General features: G+C 45.5%; 1 protein-coding gene across 1 annotated transcript; it reads right to left on the bottom strand.

Annotated features, from left to right (window-relative positions):
- Window positions 1–702: 702 nt before the first annotated feature.
- Window positions 703–7,509, bottom strand: LOC132353428 (cytochrome P450 2A13-like). Its single transcript, XM_059904624.1, is given in 10 exon segments — window positions 703–884; window positions 1,408–1,445; window positions 1,447–1,544; window positions 2,091–2,278; window positions 2,730–2,856; window positions 4,042–4,218; window positions 5,387–5,547; window positions 5,800–5,949; window positions 6,862–7,019; window positions 7,328–7,509. Coding segments are annotated over 10 exon segments (1,461 nt in total).
- Between the last annotated feature and the right edge of the window lie 11,961 nt (window positions 7,510–19,470).

Here is a 19,470-nt window from a genome sequence, read left to right as displayed (position 1 = left end):
ATCGGACACAGTAGCCTTATCTGGTGGTGGGGACGAAATATGCTCTGGCATCCAAAGTGTGCACGAGTGAGCAAGGGTGTGGGCAAGTGTGTAGTGAAGCCAGGTCAGCTGCCTGTGAGGGCTCTGGAAAAAATCTCCTGGACAGAGCTGTTCAGGTTGTGTAATAGTATGATAAGTTGTTGTTTTTTCACTTGAGGAAGGGGTGTTTTTTAAGAATCTCCCCAAACGACTGTGGGCTAAGTATAGCCATCCCTATATAGATCTGTGTTCATGTACTTGCTGAGTACTTACTTGTGTTCTGTGGGACCTCAGATAGAGACTTAAACTCTCTGGACCTCATCTTTGTTACCTGTAAAATGGGCATGAATACTGTTCCCCGTGACATAGGTTTGTGAGCATTAAGTGAGGTGAGTATATGACGCTTTTAGCGTAGAGCTGACACAGTGTACTTGCTCAATAAATAATATCTGTTATTGTTACTATTCAAAGTATAGTATAAGGTTTCTTTTCCTCTCAACCCACCTCTAGCAAGGTGAACAGAGTCCGTTTGTTTCTTCCTCTCCTATCCACCTTGCCCCTTCCTTCCCCTGACCCCCCGTCCATCATTGCCCCATCCTTAGCCCCGCCCCTCCCCTAACCCCACCCCGCCCCTCCCTCTCCCATTTGCTCCTCCCACCAGCCCCACCCTGGCACAGCCCTGGCTCACCGGGGCAGGAAGCTCATGGTGTAGTTTCGTGGGATGGTGACAAAGCCCACGTGTTTGGGGGACACGTCGATGTCCTGGGGCGACTGTGGGGACTTGAAGTGGAAGTTCTTCATGATGGTGGTGAGGAAGAGAAGGAGCTCCATTCTAGCCAGGCCTTCTCCGAAACAGTACCGCTTTCCTGAAGGAACAGCAGGGAGGCATGGAGGTGAGGCTTGTTCTCATTGCTACCTTGACGCCACTACCGACCCCCAGCTGTATTCTCCCAGGGAGGACGGGCTGGAATATCGAGGCCTGAGAGACTTTCAGAGAAGTTGCTACTCCCCTCTGAGCCTGTCTCCCTAGAACATGGGGTGGGGTGAAGCAAAACAGGCTGTAGCAATGGGAACTCTAGGTGCCCCTTCTCCTCAAATACACACTCAAATATGGCTGCTGTGCCATCGCCTTTCTAGGAATCTGAAGAATTTAAGTGACCTTGGACAAATCTCTGGCTCACTCTGGGCCATGATATTCCCCATCTCTGAAATGGGTACGATCATCCCTTTTCTTTTGCCTGGGCCCAGGTTCTTGGTAGTTATGGGGGTTGCAGCTGGTTGGCTCCAGGGTATATGGTAAGAGGGACTTCCAAGTTGGAGAAAGATACTAGGTTACACCTTAGAGATGAAGGAGGCCCCTGGTGGTGTTGGCTTGGCAGTGTGTCTTACCGATGGAGAAGGGCACAAAAGCATCACTCTTCTTAAACCTTCTCATCCAGGAAGTGCTGGGGGTTGAAATCTCACGGGTTGGAGAAGAACTTGGGGTCGCTCAGCACGGAGCCCAGCATAGGGAACACTTCGGCGCCCTGGTTGGGAGGAGGGAGGGGACTTTGATAAGGTAGAGTTGGGGATGGGTGTGCTGAAAGCACCTGGGGGTGGAGGGGGAATTTGTGTGACCTAGGTGAAGGGAAGTGGGAGGCATGGGAGTTGGGGTCCTCTGAGGGAGGAGCTTTGGGGGACATGAGATTCATGGTCCCGAGACAGGAAGTTTGGCAGCCGTGGAGTTCATGTCCCCTGAGAAGGGAAGTCTGAGGAAAATGGGCTCTGTGTCTCCTGGGGCAGAAGGTTTCACGGACATGCAGTTCATGTCTCCCAAGGCAGGAGGTTGGGGGAACACGGGGGTTATGTCTCTTGAGATAAGAATTTTGGGGACATAGAGTTCATATTCCCTGAGGCAAGAGGTCTGGGGAGATATGGGATTCAGGAGTCTCTGAGTGGGAAGGTGGAAGGGACACGGTAGTTGGGAAAGTCTTTGAGGGAGTGGGACAGGGTCTGGGAAGCTTCTAAGGGGAATGGGGTGTGGGGTCACAGGAAGTGGGTTGGAGATCCCTTTAGGCTGGGTGGGGCAGCACCTTGGGGAGGAGGAAGTCTCGAAACTCGGTATCCTTGGTGATTCTGCGGGCCGGGCCCACGGGGATCATGTCTCAGAATCTCTGGGTCTCGTGGATCACAGCCTCTGTGTAGGGCATCTTGGCTCCGTCCTTGAACGTGGGCTGATGGCTCTTGCCAATCATGTGGTCAATCTCCTCATGGGTTTTGGCTTGGGGAGGAGGGGGAACGTGTTTAGCTATTGTGAGGACTCAGGGCAGGGATGATTGTCCAAGTAGGTACAACATGCATGACATCCACATGTGACATGGACATAGAACATTCAGGCCATAGGCACTGTTGGTGCAGGGTCTTGTTCACCTGGTCCTGCCAAAATCACAGGGGAGGTGCAAGGGAAGAGTCTTGGGGGGTGGTCTGGAGGAGCAGGCAGTGGGCACTTGGTTGGTTCCGTGTGGGAACTATACACCGATCAGTTCAGATATTTTCAATATTTTAACAGCTGGTGAAATTCGGCTGGTGCCTATCAGCGAATATCACCTTGTCCCTGGATAGCAGGGCATGTCTGAGGGTCCAGGGACCTGGGAGAGGTGGGACCGTTGCAGCGGGCTTAGAGGAATTTTGAGGGTCTGTGGCCCCCACTTCCTTGCCCCCTCCAGCCTTACCCTCCACATCTGGGTGCTTCATGAGCAGCAGGGTCGTGCTGACCGTCTCAGTGCCCGCAAAGAAGAGGTTCAGTGTGGTCAGGACCAGGTTCTTCAAGTAGAACTCCGTGTTAGGGTTCTTCTTCTCCTGCGTGGAGAGAGGGCTTAAGGCCGAGCCCACTCCCCCATGCTCTCAGGGCCCTTTTGGGGGGTTTCCTTTTGGACCTGCCTCTTTTAGATCCAGACCAAAGGTGGGAAGAGAGACTCTATTTCTTTGTCTTTTTCTTTTTTTGTGGCACCACCTTGGGGCATGCGGAACTTCCCCGATCAGGGATTGAACCCGTGTCCCCTGCAGCGGGAGTGCGGAGTCTCAACCACTGCGCCACCAGGGAAGTCCGAGGGACTCTATTTCTGCCAGGTTCTCTCTGGGCCTCCAGGCCTTTGCCCAGGCTGCAGGCTTTGCCCTAAAATGCCCTCCTCACACTCTTTGCCAGCTGACTATTTGTCCTTTAATTATCAGCTTAGTTGTCATTTTTTAAATGGTAGGAATATTTAGAAACAGAGGGATAGAGAGAGGCAGTGAGTGAGAAAGGGGGACAGAGAGATGGCATGACAAAATGAGAGCGTTAAAGAGAGACACATTTTCTGAGACACAGATGCAGAATTTTAAGCAACAGCATATTCCTTCACTAAAAATATTGACGCTTACTATGGAGAAATCCCTCCCTGGATCCTTTCACCTTGAACTTCAGACTCCATAAAGCCCCATCTCCTTTCATCATAGAAGGGAGACTGACATCCAGATGGGGGTGGGGACCCTTCACTGTTGCATAGTAAAGCCAGGTCCCCTGTCCCCACAGGTGTATCTGATACCAGGGAACGAAAGGTGAGTGCAGGGTGGTGAAAAGCACCAGCCTTAGAGTCAGAGAAGGGTCTGAGCTAGGGTCCACAGCTTCCTCGCTGTGTGACCTCAGACTGGGCACTTATACTCTCTGGGCCTCAGTTTCCTCATTTGTAAAATCAGGGTCATAATAGAGAGCCTACTCCAAGAGCTAAATAGGTGCGTGCTAAATAGGTGGATACCGTAAAGCATTTAAATTAGTGCCTGGCACATGGCAGTGCTGTAGAAATGCTTGCTATTATGATTTGCATGCACAAGTCCTGCTTGAGGACAAGGGCTCAGTAAATGGAACAGTGATGGTTAATTATCATTGGGATTGTGAGAATTATTAGGATGGGGGATGATTTCAATGGGCCTCTGTTCTCCACCACCCCCAGCCTGCTTTCCCTCTGCTTGGCTTTGGACCTCTCCTTACTGGCTGCTGGCGTGTACCTCCTGCATGCGGATGAAGAAGGAGTCGATGAGGTTCCATGGGGAGTTGGGATCCAGAGTGCATTGGCTCTGCTCCACCTTCTCGGCTATGAAGTCCTCCAGCCCCTGCAGCTCCTTAAATGCCTGTTGCTGGGGCCCTGGCAGGTATTTCGTCACTGAGTAGAACACCTCACAGAGCTGAGGGTGGGGAGAGAAGAATGGAAGGGAAGGACAGCTGTCAGTGCTCAGGACCCAATGGGAGTCGGACCTATCACAGGGCAAGGAAGGCACTGGGTTAAAGGCACCTACCCAAATGTTTAGGTATTTCGATGGGGCTGGATGGGAATAGATATCTAAGTTTTCACATGAGTTAAGTGTGAGGGACCCTGTCCAAGAATTCAAGTGAGATGGACTGGGGCACATATCCAGGTTTCAGAAGTTCAGGTGATGCTGGATTGGAGCATACATCTGGTGTTCATATATTCAGGTGAGGTTGGCTTGGGAGACACCTGTCCAGGTGCTTAGCTATTTAGGTGGGACTTGGAAGGGGGGGTCACCTAAGTGTTTAGGCATTCAGGTGGTCTCAGTTGGAAACAACTGTGTGGATATTTAGGGAATCTGGATTGGGGGCTGCTGTGCAGGTGTTAAAGCGGGGAGATACCTGTTCAGGTGTTCATATATTCAAATGGGCCAATAGGGGGCACTTCTGTAGGTATTTGAGTGAGCTGGGCTGGAAGACACTTATTTGGGTGTTTGGGGAACAATCTGTGCAGGTGTTTACATGTTTAGGGGTCTTGGTTTGGGGTACCTGTCTAAATGTTGAGATATTTAAGCGAGCTGGGTAGGGGGCACTGTCTAGATATTCCAGTGGGCTGGTTTGGGACACCTGTGTAGATAACAAATGATTTTGCTGGGCTGAATTTTCCGGCACCAGGTGTTCAGGAAGTGGGCTGAGGTGATCACTTGTCCAGGTGTTAAGAAATTCAGATGGAAAGATAGAATATCTTAAAAGGGAGCATCTGTTAGATATTAAGGTAAGTTGGGGTGCGGACACCCGCGCTGGTGAGAAGAGAAAGCTGGGTTGAGCACATGTATCTTGCCTGCAGTGTCTATTTTTTTTCGTTCATTTTTTTTTTTTTTTTGGTGGGGGGAGCATCTTTTGACATATCCAGGTGTGCTTGGAGACTGAGTATTGGGCACCTGTCCCGGGTTCTGGTGCAACTGTTCAGTTGTCCGAGAGTGGGGGGCTGGTTTTGAGGGGATCCTGTCTGTTGGAGGATGGGAATTTGGGGCGCCTGTCTTGGTGTGGAGGAGCAGTTGGCAGGTGGAGGTAGAGGCATGGTAGAGCCAGGCTGGGACGGGTTACCTGGCCGGTAGACGTAGCTGTGAGCTGGAAGCTTCCCAGCATCCTACGAAGCAGTGACAGGAACTCTTTGTCCTCGTAGTCAAAGCGGCCCCCGAAGACGATGGAGCTGATGCCATTGGAGACGGTTCGGCTCAGGAAGAAGGTGGGATCGAGGAAGGCGCCTGGGGGACGGGGTGGGGTTGGGGAGAGACAGGGATTTGGGGGAGAGTCAGCTTGGCGGTCTGATGCCAGTCTGCGAATTTGAGGAGAGCACGGAGGTGCTGAGCCAGACTTCCAGCCTCAGACCCCAGAGCTGGGAGGCCGGACGCCTTCGCCCAACCTGGACCCCTTCCGGGGCCAGAATGCGTGTGTCGGTGCCGCCTGTTTTCCTTCTCCTCCTCCTCCTCGCGCTCTCCGGGGTCCCCCCCACTCACCGCGCATGCCCCGGCAGACCTCGATGAGGAAGCCCGCCTCCCCCTGGATGCGCTCCTCGATGCCGCGCTTGCCCACGCCGAAGTCCCGCAGTGTGGTGATGGGGAAGCGCCGGGCCTGCTCGGCGCGCTCCCAGCTGCCGAACGCCAAGCCTGCAGAGGGAGCGTAGGAGTCGGGGCGGGGCAGACAGGGGCGGGGCAGGCCCAGACCAGCCGCCTGGCCCGGAGAGCGAGAGAAGGGTGGGCAGAGAGAGAGCGAGTGGGAGATGGAGCGGGGAGGGGAGGGGTGGGGAGGGAGGGAAAGAGGGTGGGAGGAAGCAAGGGAGGGAAGGAGGGGGGTGGGCGGGGGAGAAAGAGAGAGACAGAGACAGAGACATACAACTCAGAGAAACGCAGAAAGAGATAGAGACCGAGTTGCAAGAACAGAATCAGAAGGAGAGAGGCAGGAAAGATAACACCGAGAAAAGGCAGATACAGAGACACTCACAGGAAGAGAAAGAGACAGAGGAGGGAAGGAGGGGAAGTGAGATACTTGGAGATCTGGGAGGCGGATATAACAATTGTGAAGGATTCTAAAACTGAGCTGGAGAAGAGAGAAAAATAAGGAGAGAGAAACAGAGAGGGTCGAGACTGTTACCAGGAGATGGAGGCATGGGGATTTTGAAACAGAAATAATGTGAGATTCTAAGACTGAGAAAGAAGAGAGAGAGGGAAGGGGAGAGAGAAGCCTGGGGAAGCACAGAAGTTGAAAAGGAGAAAAAGACAAAAAGGCATATGGAGATAGAGGACCAGGGTTCCAAAGCAGAAGTCCCAAGAGCTTCTAAGAGATACAGAGAAAGAAGAGACATCTAGTGAAAGAGGACAGGGAGATAGGGGAGAGAGAGGCAGGGAGAAATAGAGATGCAGAAATGCTAAGACAAATTAGAGACAGAGGGGGCGGCAACAAAGAACAGGAATGGGGACAGAGAATACCAGAGGAAGTCAGAAGAAGAAGGCTGGGGACACTGAAGCCATCAAGTCTGCCTGACCACACCCCCCTGCCCCCCGCTCCGAGGTCCCCCTCACCATAGCCTTTGAAGAGCCAGTTGAAGTTAGCCTGCTTGCCTCGTCCACTGACTTCCTCAGCCTGGTCCACCAGAGCCTCTGTCACAGTGTCATATCCACACAGCACCACGACCCGCCAGGGCCCCAGGCGGACCGTGAACACAGGGCCATAGCGCTCACTGATCTGATGGCGGTGAGTGGGAGTGGTTAGAGAGCAGCCTCTGCTCTGAACTGGCCCTGGACCCAGATCTCACATACTGAGATGCATTTCCCTACAGGCTCTGACGGTCAAGGAGCTGGACATCCCAAGATGTGGTCTTTCCTGGCCAGGACCCTGATACTGAATCTTTAAAACTCCCCTTTCCTTTCCTATGACTCTGGTCCAACATTGTCAATTCCCAGCCACAAAGCCCCAACCAGGGCAGGCCACCACCCCTATCCCATCCCACCACCCCATCCCATCCCACCCATCTCTCTGCCTTGGGACATCTTCATGAAGGAGTTGTACATCTGCTGGGTGTTCAGCTGCAGGTAGTTCCCGACGAAGGGCAAAGGGGTGGGTCCAGGAGGCAGTTTCCCCTCGAGCTTCCTCTGCCACCAGACAGACATCAAGACCAGTATAGTCAGACAGGCTGGCAAAGCCACAGGAAGCAGCCCTGAGGCCAGCATGGCGGCACTGGGGGTGACAGTCAGTTGGTGATGTCTGGGATGGTTTGCTTTTATACTACCTGGGAGAGAAGGGCCGACTTTGGTCCTGATTACATAATTGTCTCATTTCACCTCCCAACTATACCCCCCACTATGCTCCCCACCTAGCTTGGGACAGAGCCAGCAAGGAAGGAGGAGGGGGACCTCAGATCAGATTAACAGAGAGTGGGCCCCAATATGGAATTTGTGGTTCCCTCGGGAGGGACTGCCCTAGGCTGTGGAGGGCAGTAGGTAAGTTCCAGAATTGAAGATTTTGGAATATTTGCTTGGGGGAGCCCCTGAGCTTTGGATTTGGGATCTCAGAGTGAGAAGGGACCCCAAAGTGGTGGATTTTGGGGTCTTGGGAAAGAAGAATTCAAAGATCTGGATATAAGGCTATTAGAATGAAACAGGATGTGTGGCTGTGGATTTGGGGGTCTTTTGGTGAGGAGAGATGTAGGTTGAAGGGTCTCATAGTGGGGGGAGATTCCAGGGAATGGGTTTGAGGGTCTTGAGGTGAGAAAGGACCCCGGGCTGTGGATGCGGTGTTCCTGGGAGGAGAGCCCAGCTGGATCATGGGGTCAGCATCTGACCCCAGATGTTGACCTGCTTTTACTTTGGACACAATGCTGCCTCTTGATTCCCAGAATTCTCATTGGGACCTCAAAGTGAGGTCAGGATAGGGGTCATAGAACTGACTATCTGTGGCTGGGCAAGAGGTAGAAGACCATAGCTGCACTTCCATGGAACTTCCCACAGAACTGGAGAAGAGTAACTCATGGTCTCAGCTGGCAGAGGGACTGGCCAGGGCTTGGAAATAGTAACAAACAACAATATGATACTGAAAAATCCCAACTGTCTCAAGGATTAGAATTCACAGAGAGCCCCAATGGTTCCCAACCCAGATCCTTAGGGAAGCCCACTACATCAATTGTATCATTTCCATCATTATTATTATTATTATTATTGATGTTTCCCATTTTACATGTGGGTATACTGAGGACAGAAAACAGAGTGGGCAAGGGGCACACATGTGAACCCTTTCTCTCCTGCTCTGCACTCACTTCCCCTTCCTGCGATTGGGTTTCCCCACCAGTGGAAAGGGAATATTTGGGAAGAGAAGGTTGTATTTGAGGGTGTGTGAAGTCCCCGTTAGACGTGATTCCTGGTGTGTCAGGGCTGTTATTAGCAGGCAGAGAGAACTATGTCAGGGGAGATTTGGGTAAACTCCAGTGTCAGAAACAGAGAGGGGCCCTGGGATGCTGAAAGTGGGAGTAGAGAAAAGAGGAGTGGTCCTGCTGTTTTTCCCTCACTGACATTTTTCCTTAATAATGTTGGTTACCCCTGGTAATCACCAACTGTGAAGATTAAGTCCAGGTATGTGTGGTGTGATCCAAGAACAAAGAACAAGATAAACTCAAAGGGCCAATATTGCCAGAACAAAGAGTTACAGGACTCCTATCACTTATGCATCTTTGTGCAGTGTGTGTTTGTGCATAAGTGAGTATCCATACGTCTTTATGGCTATATGTGCACATCTGTGTGAGTGCCTGACAGGATGTGAATGTGTCCGTTGCCCGTGTGCCTGAATGCATGCCCATCTCTGCATCTGCCTGTGGGTAACATGAGTACATGCTTTGGGATATATGTCTGTTGGGGGATATTTACATGTGTGTCTCTGGGTCCAACACGTAGACTGTGTATTCACATCTATGTGTGTGCATGTACAACTTGTGACTATACATAAGTGTATGGATGTTTTTGTGTGTTTATTCTGGTGTGGTATGTAGGCATGCAGGCCATGTTGTGAACATGGGAATGTCTGAGATCTGCTTGTTCCTGTCTGTGTTTGGATTCCAAGAGCCCTGGCCCAGCTCCATCTCCCTAAGTCTTTATTGAATTTGTTACAATATTGCTTCTGTTTTATGTTTTGGCTTTTTGCTGGTGAGGCATGTGGAATCTTACCTCCCCAACCAGGGATCGAACCCGCACCCCCTGCATTGGAAGGTGAATACTTAACCACTGGACAGCCAGGGAAGTCCCTCCATTTCCCTTCTTAAAAAACAAACAAACAAATATTTCCCTTATTTTTCAGGATATTACCTCCTTCAGTCTTCAAGGGTCATACTAAGTAGAAAAACTTCCATAGGACAGATGTGTTCTGAGAACATTCTGAGGTAGGTCACTCCCATTGGATCAACTTCTTCTCAGAAAATTCTCTTTCCCATAGTATTATCCCCAGACTCTTAAGCCTTTTAATAGAGGCATTCAACCAGTGTTTATTGAACCCACTACTTCATGCCAGCTTGTGCTGGGTGATGTTGAGGGCACAGGGGTGACCAAGACAGCCCTGGGACCTGCCCTCATGGAGCTCTCACTCCAGAGGGGGAGACAGATCAGTCACCAGGCAAGGACAGCTCAGAATGGATAGTGCTGGGATGAGAAGGCACAGGCAGAGGGGTCAAGGTCAAGATGGGGGGGGCACAGGCAGAGGGCTCAGAGCTGGGATGAGGAGGCACAGGCAGAAAGGTCAAGGTCAAGATGGCGGGGCTCAGGGTTGGGACACCTGATTCAACCTTGTAGCTTCTGGGTAAACAACTAGAGGGCTCAGTAGGAATTTTTCCATGGAAGGATAGGGAGAGTTGGGAGGGAGAGTTCCAGGCAGAGGAATCAGCTTGTATAAAGGCCAGAGGCCCGTGGAGCATGGTTGAGAGCTTGTTAGAGCACAGAGATCTGGGGCCATGTTCACTGGTGAGTCTGGAGCCATGAGCAGGTGTCCGATCTGGTGGACCATATGCAACTGGGTTGGGGGAGTTTGGACTCTGTCCTGAAGCTACGGGGAGTCACAGAAGGCTTTTAAGCAGGGGAACAAAGTGGTCAGATTTGTGTTTCAGAAAGATTCTTCAGGTTTTTGGAGATGAGACCATAAGCCGAGAGATGAGGAAGTGACTTCTACAGCTGAGAGAGGACAGGACCATGGGGATGGGGAGAGAGGGTGGGTTGGAGAAAGATATGGAAGGAAGAACTAATTCTTCCTTGGTTATATGTTGACTTTGCTGTGGTGAGGGAGGAGGCTAGTGTTGGGGAGAGATGGTAGTGTTGTTTATTGGTTTGGGGACACAGGTCAAGAGCAGGTCTGAGGCAAGAGAAAACGAGCTCAACTTTGGACGTGTTGAACCATGGCATAGTCCCTGCTCTTAGGGATTTCTTAGACTAGAGGGAGAGCAGACCTGAATAAATTAAAGTCCTCAATGATGCCGTTAGTTTTAATTAGTAATTATTAGTAATAAATTACTACTTAGGGTTGAGGATAGGGAAGGCCTGGTAGGGGAGGTGTCATTTGAACTGGGTCTTGTGGGATGAGTTCACAGGTAAGGGAAGAGAGCAGGGCGGTCCAAGCCAGGTCTTGGATATGTGAGATGGATGGAACAGAACAGGTATATTTCACAGTAACACCTCCCTGCTCCCTGTCCCAACTTTATCAATTATCTCTCTATCCTCTACCCCCTAGCCTGAACCAAAACTCTTAGGAAGAACCTGGCTCATGCCCACAAGTGTGCCTGAAATGTATGACCCTGTCCAAATGAGAATCTTTTTTTAAAAATTGAAGTGAAATTTATACACCATAAATGGTTCAGCGGCATTTGGTACATTCACCGTGTTGAGAAACCACCATCTCTAACTAGTTCCAACAAATTTCCAAACAAGAATTTTTGTTTGTTTGTTTGTTTTTTTTGGCCACACCGTGCGGCTTGTGGGATCTTAGTTCCCTGACCAGGGACTGAACCCATACCCTTGGCAGTGAAAGCATGGAGTCCTAACCATTGGACTGCCAGGGAATTCCCCAAATGAGAATCTTAAGTTAGCCTTCTTGTTTTAAACTTAAATACTAGTACTGCAATAGTGATATCATTCATTGAACTTAGCATCTTACTGTGTGAAGTTTTTAATGAGTGTGATCTTATTAAAGTCCTCATAGCAAGCCTATGGTGTTGGTTTTGTCATCCCCATTTTGCAAATGAGTTAAGTAAGGTCCAAAGAGTTGGAAGTGAGTTGCTTTGGGTTTCACAGGCAATAAAGGTAGAGCCTGAACATGGCCTCGTGTGACTGACTAACTTTCATGCTCTTCACCACCACTCTAGACTGCCAAGCTCCACCTTTTCTTCCTTATGAACCATCAGAAAACTGTCCTTGATAGCCTGTGGTTTTTGAAAAACTTCCTTGTAAGCCTGAAACAAAACATTCCAAAATGTTAAAGATGTATATTTAAAAGGTCTCTTAATAGGGAGGAGACTTGACCTTTCATTGTTTTTGTATTCTTTGGAACATTGACCAAAGACCTGCTCAACCAGTGTTACCATCCAGGCTATTGGCAGTGAAATGGTGAGTGAGCCTGGAGAACAAGGGGTTTGGTCGGGGAGTGAGATGTTTGTGTTTCAGATTTCAGTGATGACAAAGATCAGGGTAGGGCTGGTGGGAGTGTGGGCTGGAATACAGTGAAGTAGAAGGCCAAAAAAGAGAACAAAGTCAAGTTTCCTTTTGTCTGATTGTTTGGACAGCTCATGCCCATGGCCACTGAAGTGGCTCCTTCTCAGAAGAATGTCAGGTCTTGGAGTAGAGAGAGGGGGCAAAGTTTGCTAGATGACAGGGATGAAGGAGGCAGACTCAAAAAAGAAAGAATTTTTTTTTTTTTTTAATGTGGGAGTCGTTGCACAGAAGTGGTATTTATTTATTATTTTTGGCTGTGTTGGGTCTTTGTTTTTGTGCGAGGGCTTTCTCTAGTTGTGGCAAGCGGGGGCCACTCTTCATCGCAGTGCGTGGACCTCTCACTATCGCGGCCTCTCCTGTTGTGGAGCACAGGCTCCAGACGCGCAGGCTCAGCAATTGTGGCTCACGGGCCCAGTTGCTCCGCGGCATGTGGGATCTTCCCAGACCAGGGCTCGAACCCGTGTCCCCTGCATTAGCAGGCAGATTCTCAACCACTGTGCCACCAGGGAAGCCCAGAAAGAATTTTTATAAGTGGATGTTGTGGTCATACTCTAGACGTGCTCTGAGGAGTTTCTGATTCTGGTTATGGTTGAGTAGCTTCTATAGGGACAAGTATCCTGAAAATAACAACTATAAACTCAGAATAAAACATTAAAAAAAACCCCAATTCCCTGAAATTGCCGAAAAGTGAATAAAGCAGGCAGATACTGAAGGGAGCTAGAGGAAGAGAATTTCCTGTTTATTATACATTTTGGCCTGAAGGCAAGCCCTGGAAGGTGCCGTGGAGGTGGCTAAAACACAGATAGAAACATTGGAATTTTTCTGACTTGAAGAACCAGAGGACAGAGTTTAGGGTGATTATAACACCTGGTGGTAGTGGCGGTAGAATCTCAAAAAAGGAGGGAGACAGAGAGGGGGAGCCCCAAATTCTATGTATAAACTCTGTCCAAATTTCTGACTGATTGTTGAACTATTTATGTGCTGGAAAACTCCAAGCGGTGTCAGCCAAGGCTAAAAGAACTGAAATAAGATTTCAGAGCTGAGCCTTTGAGCTCAGTCAAATTAACTGCTCCCTGAAAACAAAACAAAATAAATCAATATTCTTCAGCAGAACATAACAGAATCCAGAGTCTCTACAATGTACCACTTGCAATATCCAGGATAAAATCCAAAATTACTAGGCATATGAAGATACGGGAAAATATAACCATACTCAAGAGAAAAGGAAATTGATGGAGAACGATCCTAGCATGACCCTAATGTTGGAATTTAGCAGACAAAATTTTAAAAACACCTGTTATGTCTGTGCTCAAGGATGTCAAAATGGTATTGAGACATAAGAGGTATTGACCCTAATTCTGACCCTGAGACTCATTGGAGGTGGTTGAATGAGTAACTTTCATTGGAGAGAGTGTTAGAAAAGCTATGCTCTTAAGAGGAGAGACTATTCAGAGTAGGACTGGGAAATGGAAAGAAAATTTGGACACGTGGTTCATTTATTTAGCAACTATTAATAGAACACCTGCTAAAGTGGCCAAGATGGCAAAGCAGGAAGACCCTGAGCGCACCTCATCCCACAGGCACACCAAAATTACAACTATTTACAGAGCAACTATTGATGAGAAAGACCTGAAAACTAGCAGAAAAGATCTTCTACAGCTAAAGGTATAAAGAAGGAACCACAATGATGTGGGTAGGAAGGGCAGAGATGCAGCATAGTCAAGACCTATACCCCCAGGTGGGCAACCCACAAACAGGAGGACAATTACAATTGTAGAGATTTCTGCCAAGGACCGAGGGGTTCCAAACCCCACATTGGGCTCCCCAGCCAGGGGGTCCTGCAGCAGGAAGATGAGCCCCCAGAACATTTGACTTTGAAGGCCAGTGGGGGTTATTTTCAGGAGCCAAGTCTTGAGCCATGGCCAAAGTTTCTGTTGTTTTTTTTTTTTAAAGCCACTCAGTTTGTGATACTTTGATATGGTACCTAGGAAGCTACCTGTCTTAGCAAGCTAATACATCCATTAACAGAAAAATGGATAAGCAAAATATGGTATATCCATACAATTGAATTGTATTCAGCCATAAAAAGGAATAAAGTACTGATACATACTGTCACTAGCAGGAACCTTGAAAACATTATGCTAGGCAAAAGAAGCCAGTCACAAAAGACCACATATTGCGTGATTCCATTTATATGAAAGTCAAGAACAGAGAACCTACTTCCCTAACATGGGAAAGGAAATAGCCACCCAAGTCCAGGAAGCGCAGAGAGTCCCATACAGGATAAACCCAAGGAGAAACACGCCGAGACACATAGTAATCAAAGTGGCAAAAATTAAAGACAAAGAAAAGTTATTGAAAGCAGCAAGGGAAAAACGACAAATAACATACAAGGGAACTCCCATAAGGTTAACAGCTGATTTCTCAGCAGAAACTCTGCAAGCCAGAAGGGAGTGGCATGATATACTTAAAGTGATGAAAGGGAAGAACCTACAACCAAGATTACTCTACCCGGCAAGGATCTCATTTAGATTTGATGGAGAAATCAAAAGCTTTACAGACAAGCAAAAGCTAAGAGAATTCAGCACCACCAAACCAGCTCTACAACAAATGCTAAAGGAACTTCTCTAAGTGGGAAACACAAGAGAAGAAAAGGACCTACAAACACAAAACAATTAAGAAAATGGTCATAGGAACATACATATCGATAATTACCTTAAACGTGAATGGATTAAATGCCCCAACCAAAAGACATAGACTGGCTGAATGGATACAAAAACAAGACCCATATATATGCTGTCTACAAGAGACCCACTTTAGACCTAGGGACACATACAGACTGAAAGTGATGGGATGGAAAAAGATATTCCATGCAAATGGAAATCAAAAGAAAGCTGGAGTAGCTATACTCATATCAGATAAAATAGACTTTAAATTAAAGAATGTTACAAGAGACAAGGAAGGACACTACATAATGATCCAGGGATCAATCCAAGAAGAAGATATAACAATTATAAATATATATGCACCCAACATAGGAGCACCTCAATACATAAGGCAACTGCTAACAGCTATAAAAGAGGAAATCGACAGTAACACAATAATAGTGGGGGACTTTAACACCTCACTTACACCAATGGACAGATCATCCAAAATGAAAATAAATAAGGAAACAGAAGCTTTAAATGACACAATAGACCAGATAGATTTAATTGATATATATCGGACATTCCATCCAAAAACAGCAGATTACACGTTCTTCTCAAGTGCGCACGGAACATTCTCCAAGATAGATCACATCTTGGGTCACAAATCAAGCCTCAGTAAATTTAAGAAAATTGAAATCATATCAAGCATCTTTTCTGACCACAACGCTATGAGATTAGAAATGAATTACAGGGAAAAAAACGTAAAAAGGACAAACACATGGAGGCTAAACAATACGTTACTAAATAACCAAGAGATCACTGAAGAAATCAAAGAGGAAATCAAAAAATACCTAGAGACAAATGACAATGAAAACACGACGACCCAAAACTTATGGGATGCAGCAAAAGCAGTTCTAAGAGGGAAGTTTATAGCTATACAAGCCTACCTAAAGAAACAAGAAAAAGCTCAAGTAAACAATCTAACCTTACACTTAAAGAAACTAGAGAAAGAAGAACAAACAAAACCCAAAGTTAGCAGAAGGAAAGAAATCATAAAGATCAGAGCAGAAATAAATGAAATAGAAACAAAGAAAACAATAGCAAAGATCAATAAAACTAAAAGTTGGTTCTTTGAGAAGATAAACAAAATTGATAAGCCATTAGCCAGACTCATCAAGAAAAAGAGGGAGAGGACTCAAATCAATAAAATCAGAAATGAAAAAGGAGAAGTTACAACAGACACTGCAGAAATACAAAGCATCCTAAGAGACTACTACAAGCAACTTTATGCCAATAAAATGGACAACCTGGAAGAAATGGACAAATTCTTAGAAAGGTATAACCTTCCAAGACTGAACCAGGAAGAAATAGAAAATATGAACAGACCAATCACAAGTAATGAAATTGAAACTGTGATTAAAAATCTTCCAACAAACAAAAGTCCAGGACCAGATGGCTTCACAGGTGAATTCTATCAAACATTTAGAGAAGAGCTAACACCCATCCTTCTCAAACTCTTCCAAAAAATTGCAGAGGAAGGAACACTCCCAAACTCATTCTATGAGGCCACCATCACCCTGATACCAAAACCAGACAAAGACACTACAAAAAAAGAAAATTACAGACCAATATCACTGATGAATATAGATGCAAAAATCCTCAACAAAATACTAGCAAACAGAATCCAACAACACATTAAAAGGATCATACACCACGATCAAGTGGGATTTATCCCAGGGATGCAAGGATTCTTCAATATACGCAAATCAATCAATGTGATACACCATATTAACAAATTGAAGAATAAAAACCATATGATCATCTCAATAGATGCAGAAAAAGCTTTTGACAAAATTCAACACCCATTTCTGATAAAAACTCTTCAGAAAGTGGGCATAGAGGGAACCTACCTCAACATAATAAAGGCCATATATGACAAACCCACAGCAAACATCATTCTCAATGGTGAAAAACTGAAAGCATTTCCTCTAAGATCAGGAACGAGACAAGGATGTCCACTCTCACCACTATTATTCAACATAGTTTTGGAAGTCCTAGCCACGGCAATCAGAGAAGAAAAAGAAATAAAAGGAATACAAATTGGAAAAGAAGAAGTAAAACTGTCACTGTTTGCGGATGACATGATACTATACATAGAGAATCCTAAAACTGCCACCAGAAAACTGCTAGAGCTAATTAATGAATATGGTAAAGTTGCAGGATACAAAATTAATGCACAGAAATCTCTTGCATTCCTATACACTAATGATGAAAAATCTGAAAGAGAAATTATGGAAACACTCCCATTTACCATTGCAACAAAAAGAATAAAATACCTAGGAATAAACCTACCTAGGGAGACAAAAGACCTGTATGCAGAAAACTATAAGATACTGATGAAAGAAATTAAAGATGATACCAACAGATGGAGAGATATACCATGTTCTTGGATTGGAAGAATCAACATTGTGAAAATGAGTATACTACCCAAAGCAATCTACAGATTCAATGCAATCCCTATCAAATTACCAATGGCATTTTTTACGGAGCTAGAACAAATCATCTTAAAATTTGTATGGAGACACAAAAGACCCCGAATAGGCAAAGCAGTCTTGAGGCAAAAAAATGGAGCTGGAGGAATCAGACTCCCTGACTTCAGACTATACTACAAAGCTACAGTAATCAAGACAATATGGTACTGGCACAAAAACAGAAACATAGATCAATGGAACAAGATAGAAAGCCCAGAGATTAACCCACGCACCTATGGTCAACTAATCTATGACAAAGGAGGCAAAGATATACAATGGAGAAAAGACAGTCTCTTCAATAAGTGGTGCTGGGAAAACTGGACAGCTACATGTAAAAGAATGAAATTAGAATACTCCCTAACACCATACACAAAAATAAACTCAAAATGGATTAGAGACCTAAATATAAGAGTGGACACTATAAAACTCTTAGAGGAAAACATAGGAAGAACACTCTTTGACATAAATCACAGCAAGATCTTTTTTGATCCACCTCCTAGAGTAATGGAAATAAAAACAAAAATAAACAAATGGGACCTAATGAAACTTCAAAGCTTTTGCACAGCAAAGGAAACCATAAACAAGACGAAAAGACAACCCTCAGAATGGGAGAAAATATTTGCAAATGAATCAACGGACAAAGGATTAATCTCCAAAATATATAAACAGCTCATTCAGCTCAATATCAAAGAAACAAACACCCCAATCCAAAAATGGGCAGAAGACCTAAATAGACATTTCTCCAAAGAAGACATACAGATGGCCACGAAGCACATGAAAAGATGCTCAACATCACTAATTATTAGAGAAATGCAAATCAAAACTACAATGAGGTATCACCTCACTCCTGTTAGAATGGGCATCATCAGAAAATCTACAAACAACAAATGCTGGAGAGGGTGTGGTGAAAAGGGAACCCTCTTGCACTGTTGGTGGGAATGTAAATTGATACAGCCACTATGGAGAACAATATGGAGGTTCCTTAAAAAACTAAAAATAGAATTACCATATGACCCAGCAATCCCACTACTGGGCATATACCCAGAGAAAACCGTAATTCCAAAAGACACATGCACCCGAATGTTCATTGCAGCACTATTTACAATAGCCAGGTCATGGAAGCAACCTAAATGCCCATCAACAGACGAATGGATAAAGAAGATGTGGTACATATATACAATGGAATATTACTCAGCCATAAAAAGGAACGAAATTGAGTCATTTGTTGAGACGTGGATGGATCTAGAGACTGTCATACAGAGTGAAGTAAGTCAGAAAGAGAAAAACAAATATCGTATATTAATGCATGTATGCGGAACCTAGAAAAATGGTACAGATGAGCCAGTTTGCAGGGCAGAAGTTGAGACACAGATGTAGAGAATGGACATATGGACACCAAGGGGGGAAAACTGCGGTGGGGTGGGGATGGTGGTGTGCTGAATTGGGCGATTGGGATTGACATGTATACACTGATGTGTATAAAACTGATGCCTAATAAGAACCTGCAGTATAAAAAAACAAACAAAACAACTAATACTAAACTTTCATTGGGTTATTTGTATGGAAACATGTTAATATAAATGTTTCAGACATTACATGAAATTTCTAAAAATCTTATATTTGTATTTGTATGGAAATATGTATGGAAATATGTTAATATAAATGTTTCAGACATTACATGAAATTTCTAAAAATCATATTTGTATTTGTATGGAAATATGTATGGAAATATGTTAATATAAATGTTTCAGACATTACATGAAATTTCTAAAAATCTTATATTTGTACTTGTATGGAAATATGTATGGAAATATGTTAATATAAATGTTTCAGACATTACATGAAATTTCTAAAAATCTTATATGTTCTGGTATAATGTTATAAGTAATAATCCTATTTATTACTTTAAAATGTATATCTCAGAAATAACTAATTTTCTTGTCAACTGCATTATTATGAACTGTCATCAAATCTTTAACCGTGGTCATTTTTAAGTCTTTTGTCATTTACAGACAGTTCTGGGTGTACTCTGATGATTTTGCAAATATGTTCCTATAAAAGGGTTGCATCTTCAAGAAATACATGGAAAAGACTCTGACAAGTACAGGTTTCTGGTAACGGACTGTACTGCTGAACTGAATGAATAAGCATTTTCAGAACTCTAATGAAAAACTGATGAACTCATAAAAGTGCTAACAAAAGATCAAGATGAAAAAAAAAAATTAATTACATGGGACTGAGTGAACTGATGAGGATGAGTATAATTTTTGTGACTT

The sequence above is a fragment of the Balaenoptera ricei genome, chromosome 19 (genome assembly GCF_028023285.1).
Source record: "Balaenoptera ricei isolate mBalRic1 chromosome 19, mBalRic1.hap2, whole genome shotgun sequence".
Lineage (NCBI taxonomy): Eukaryota > Metazoa > Chordata > Mammalia > Artiodactyla > Balaenopteridae > Balaenoptera > Balaenoptera ricei.
Note: the sequence above shows the minus strand (reverse complement) of the source record. Positions and strands in the feature narration are given on the sequence as shown.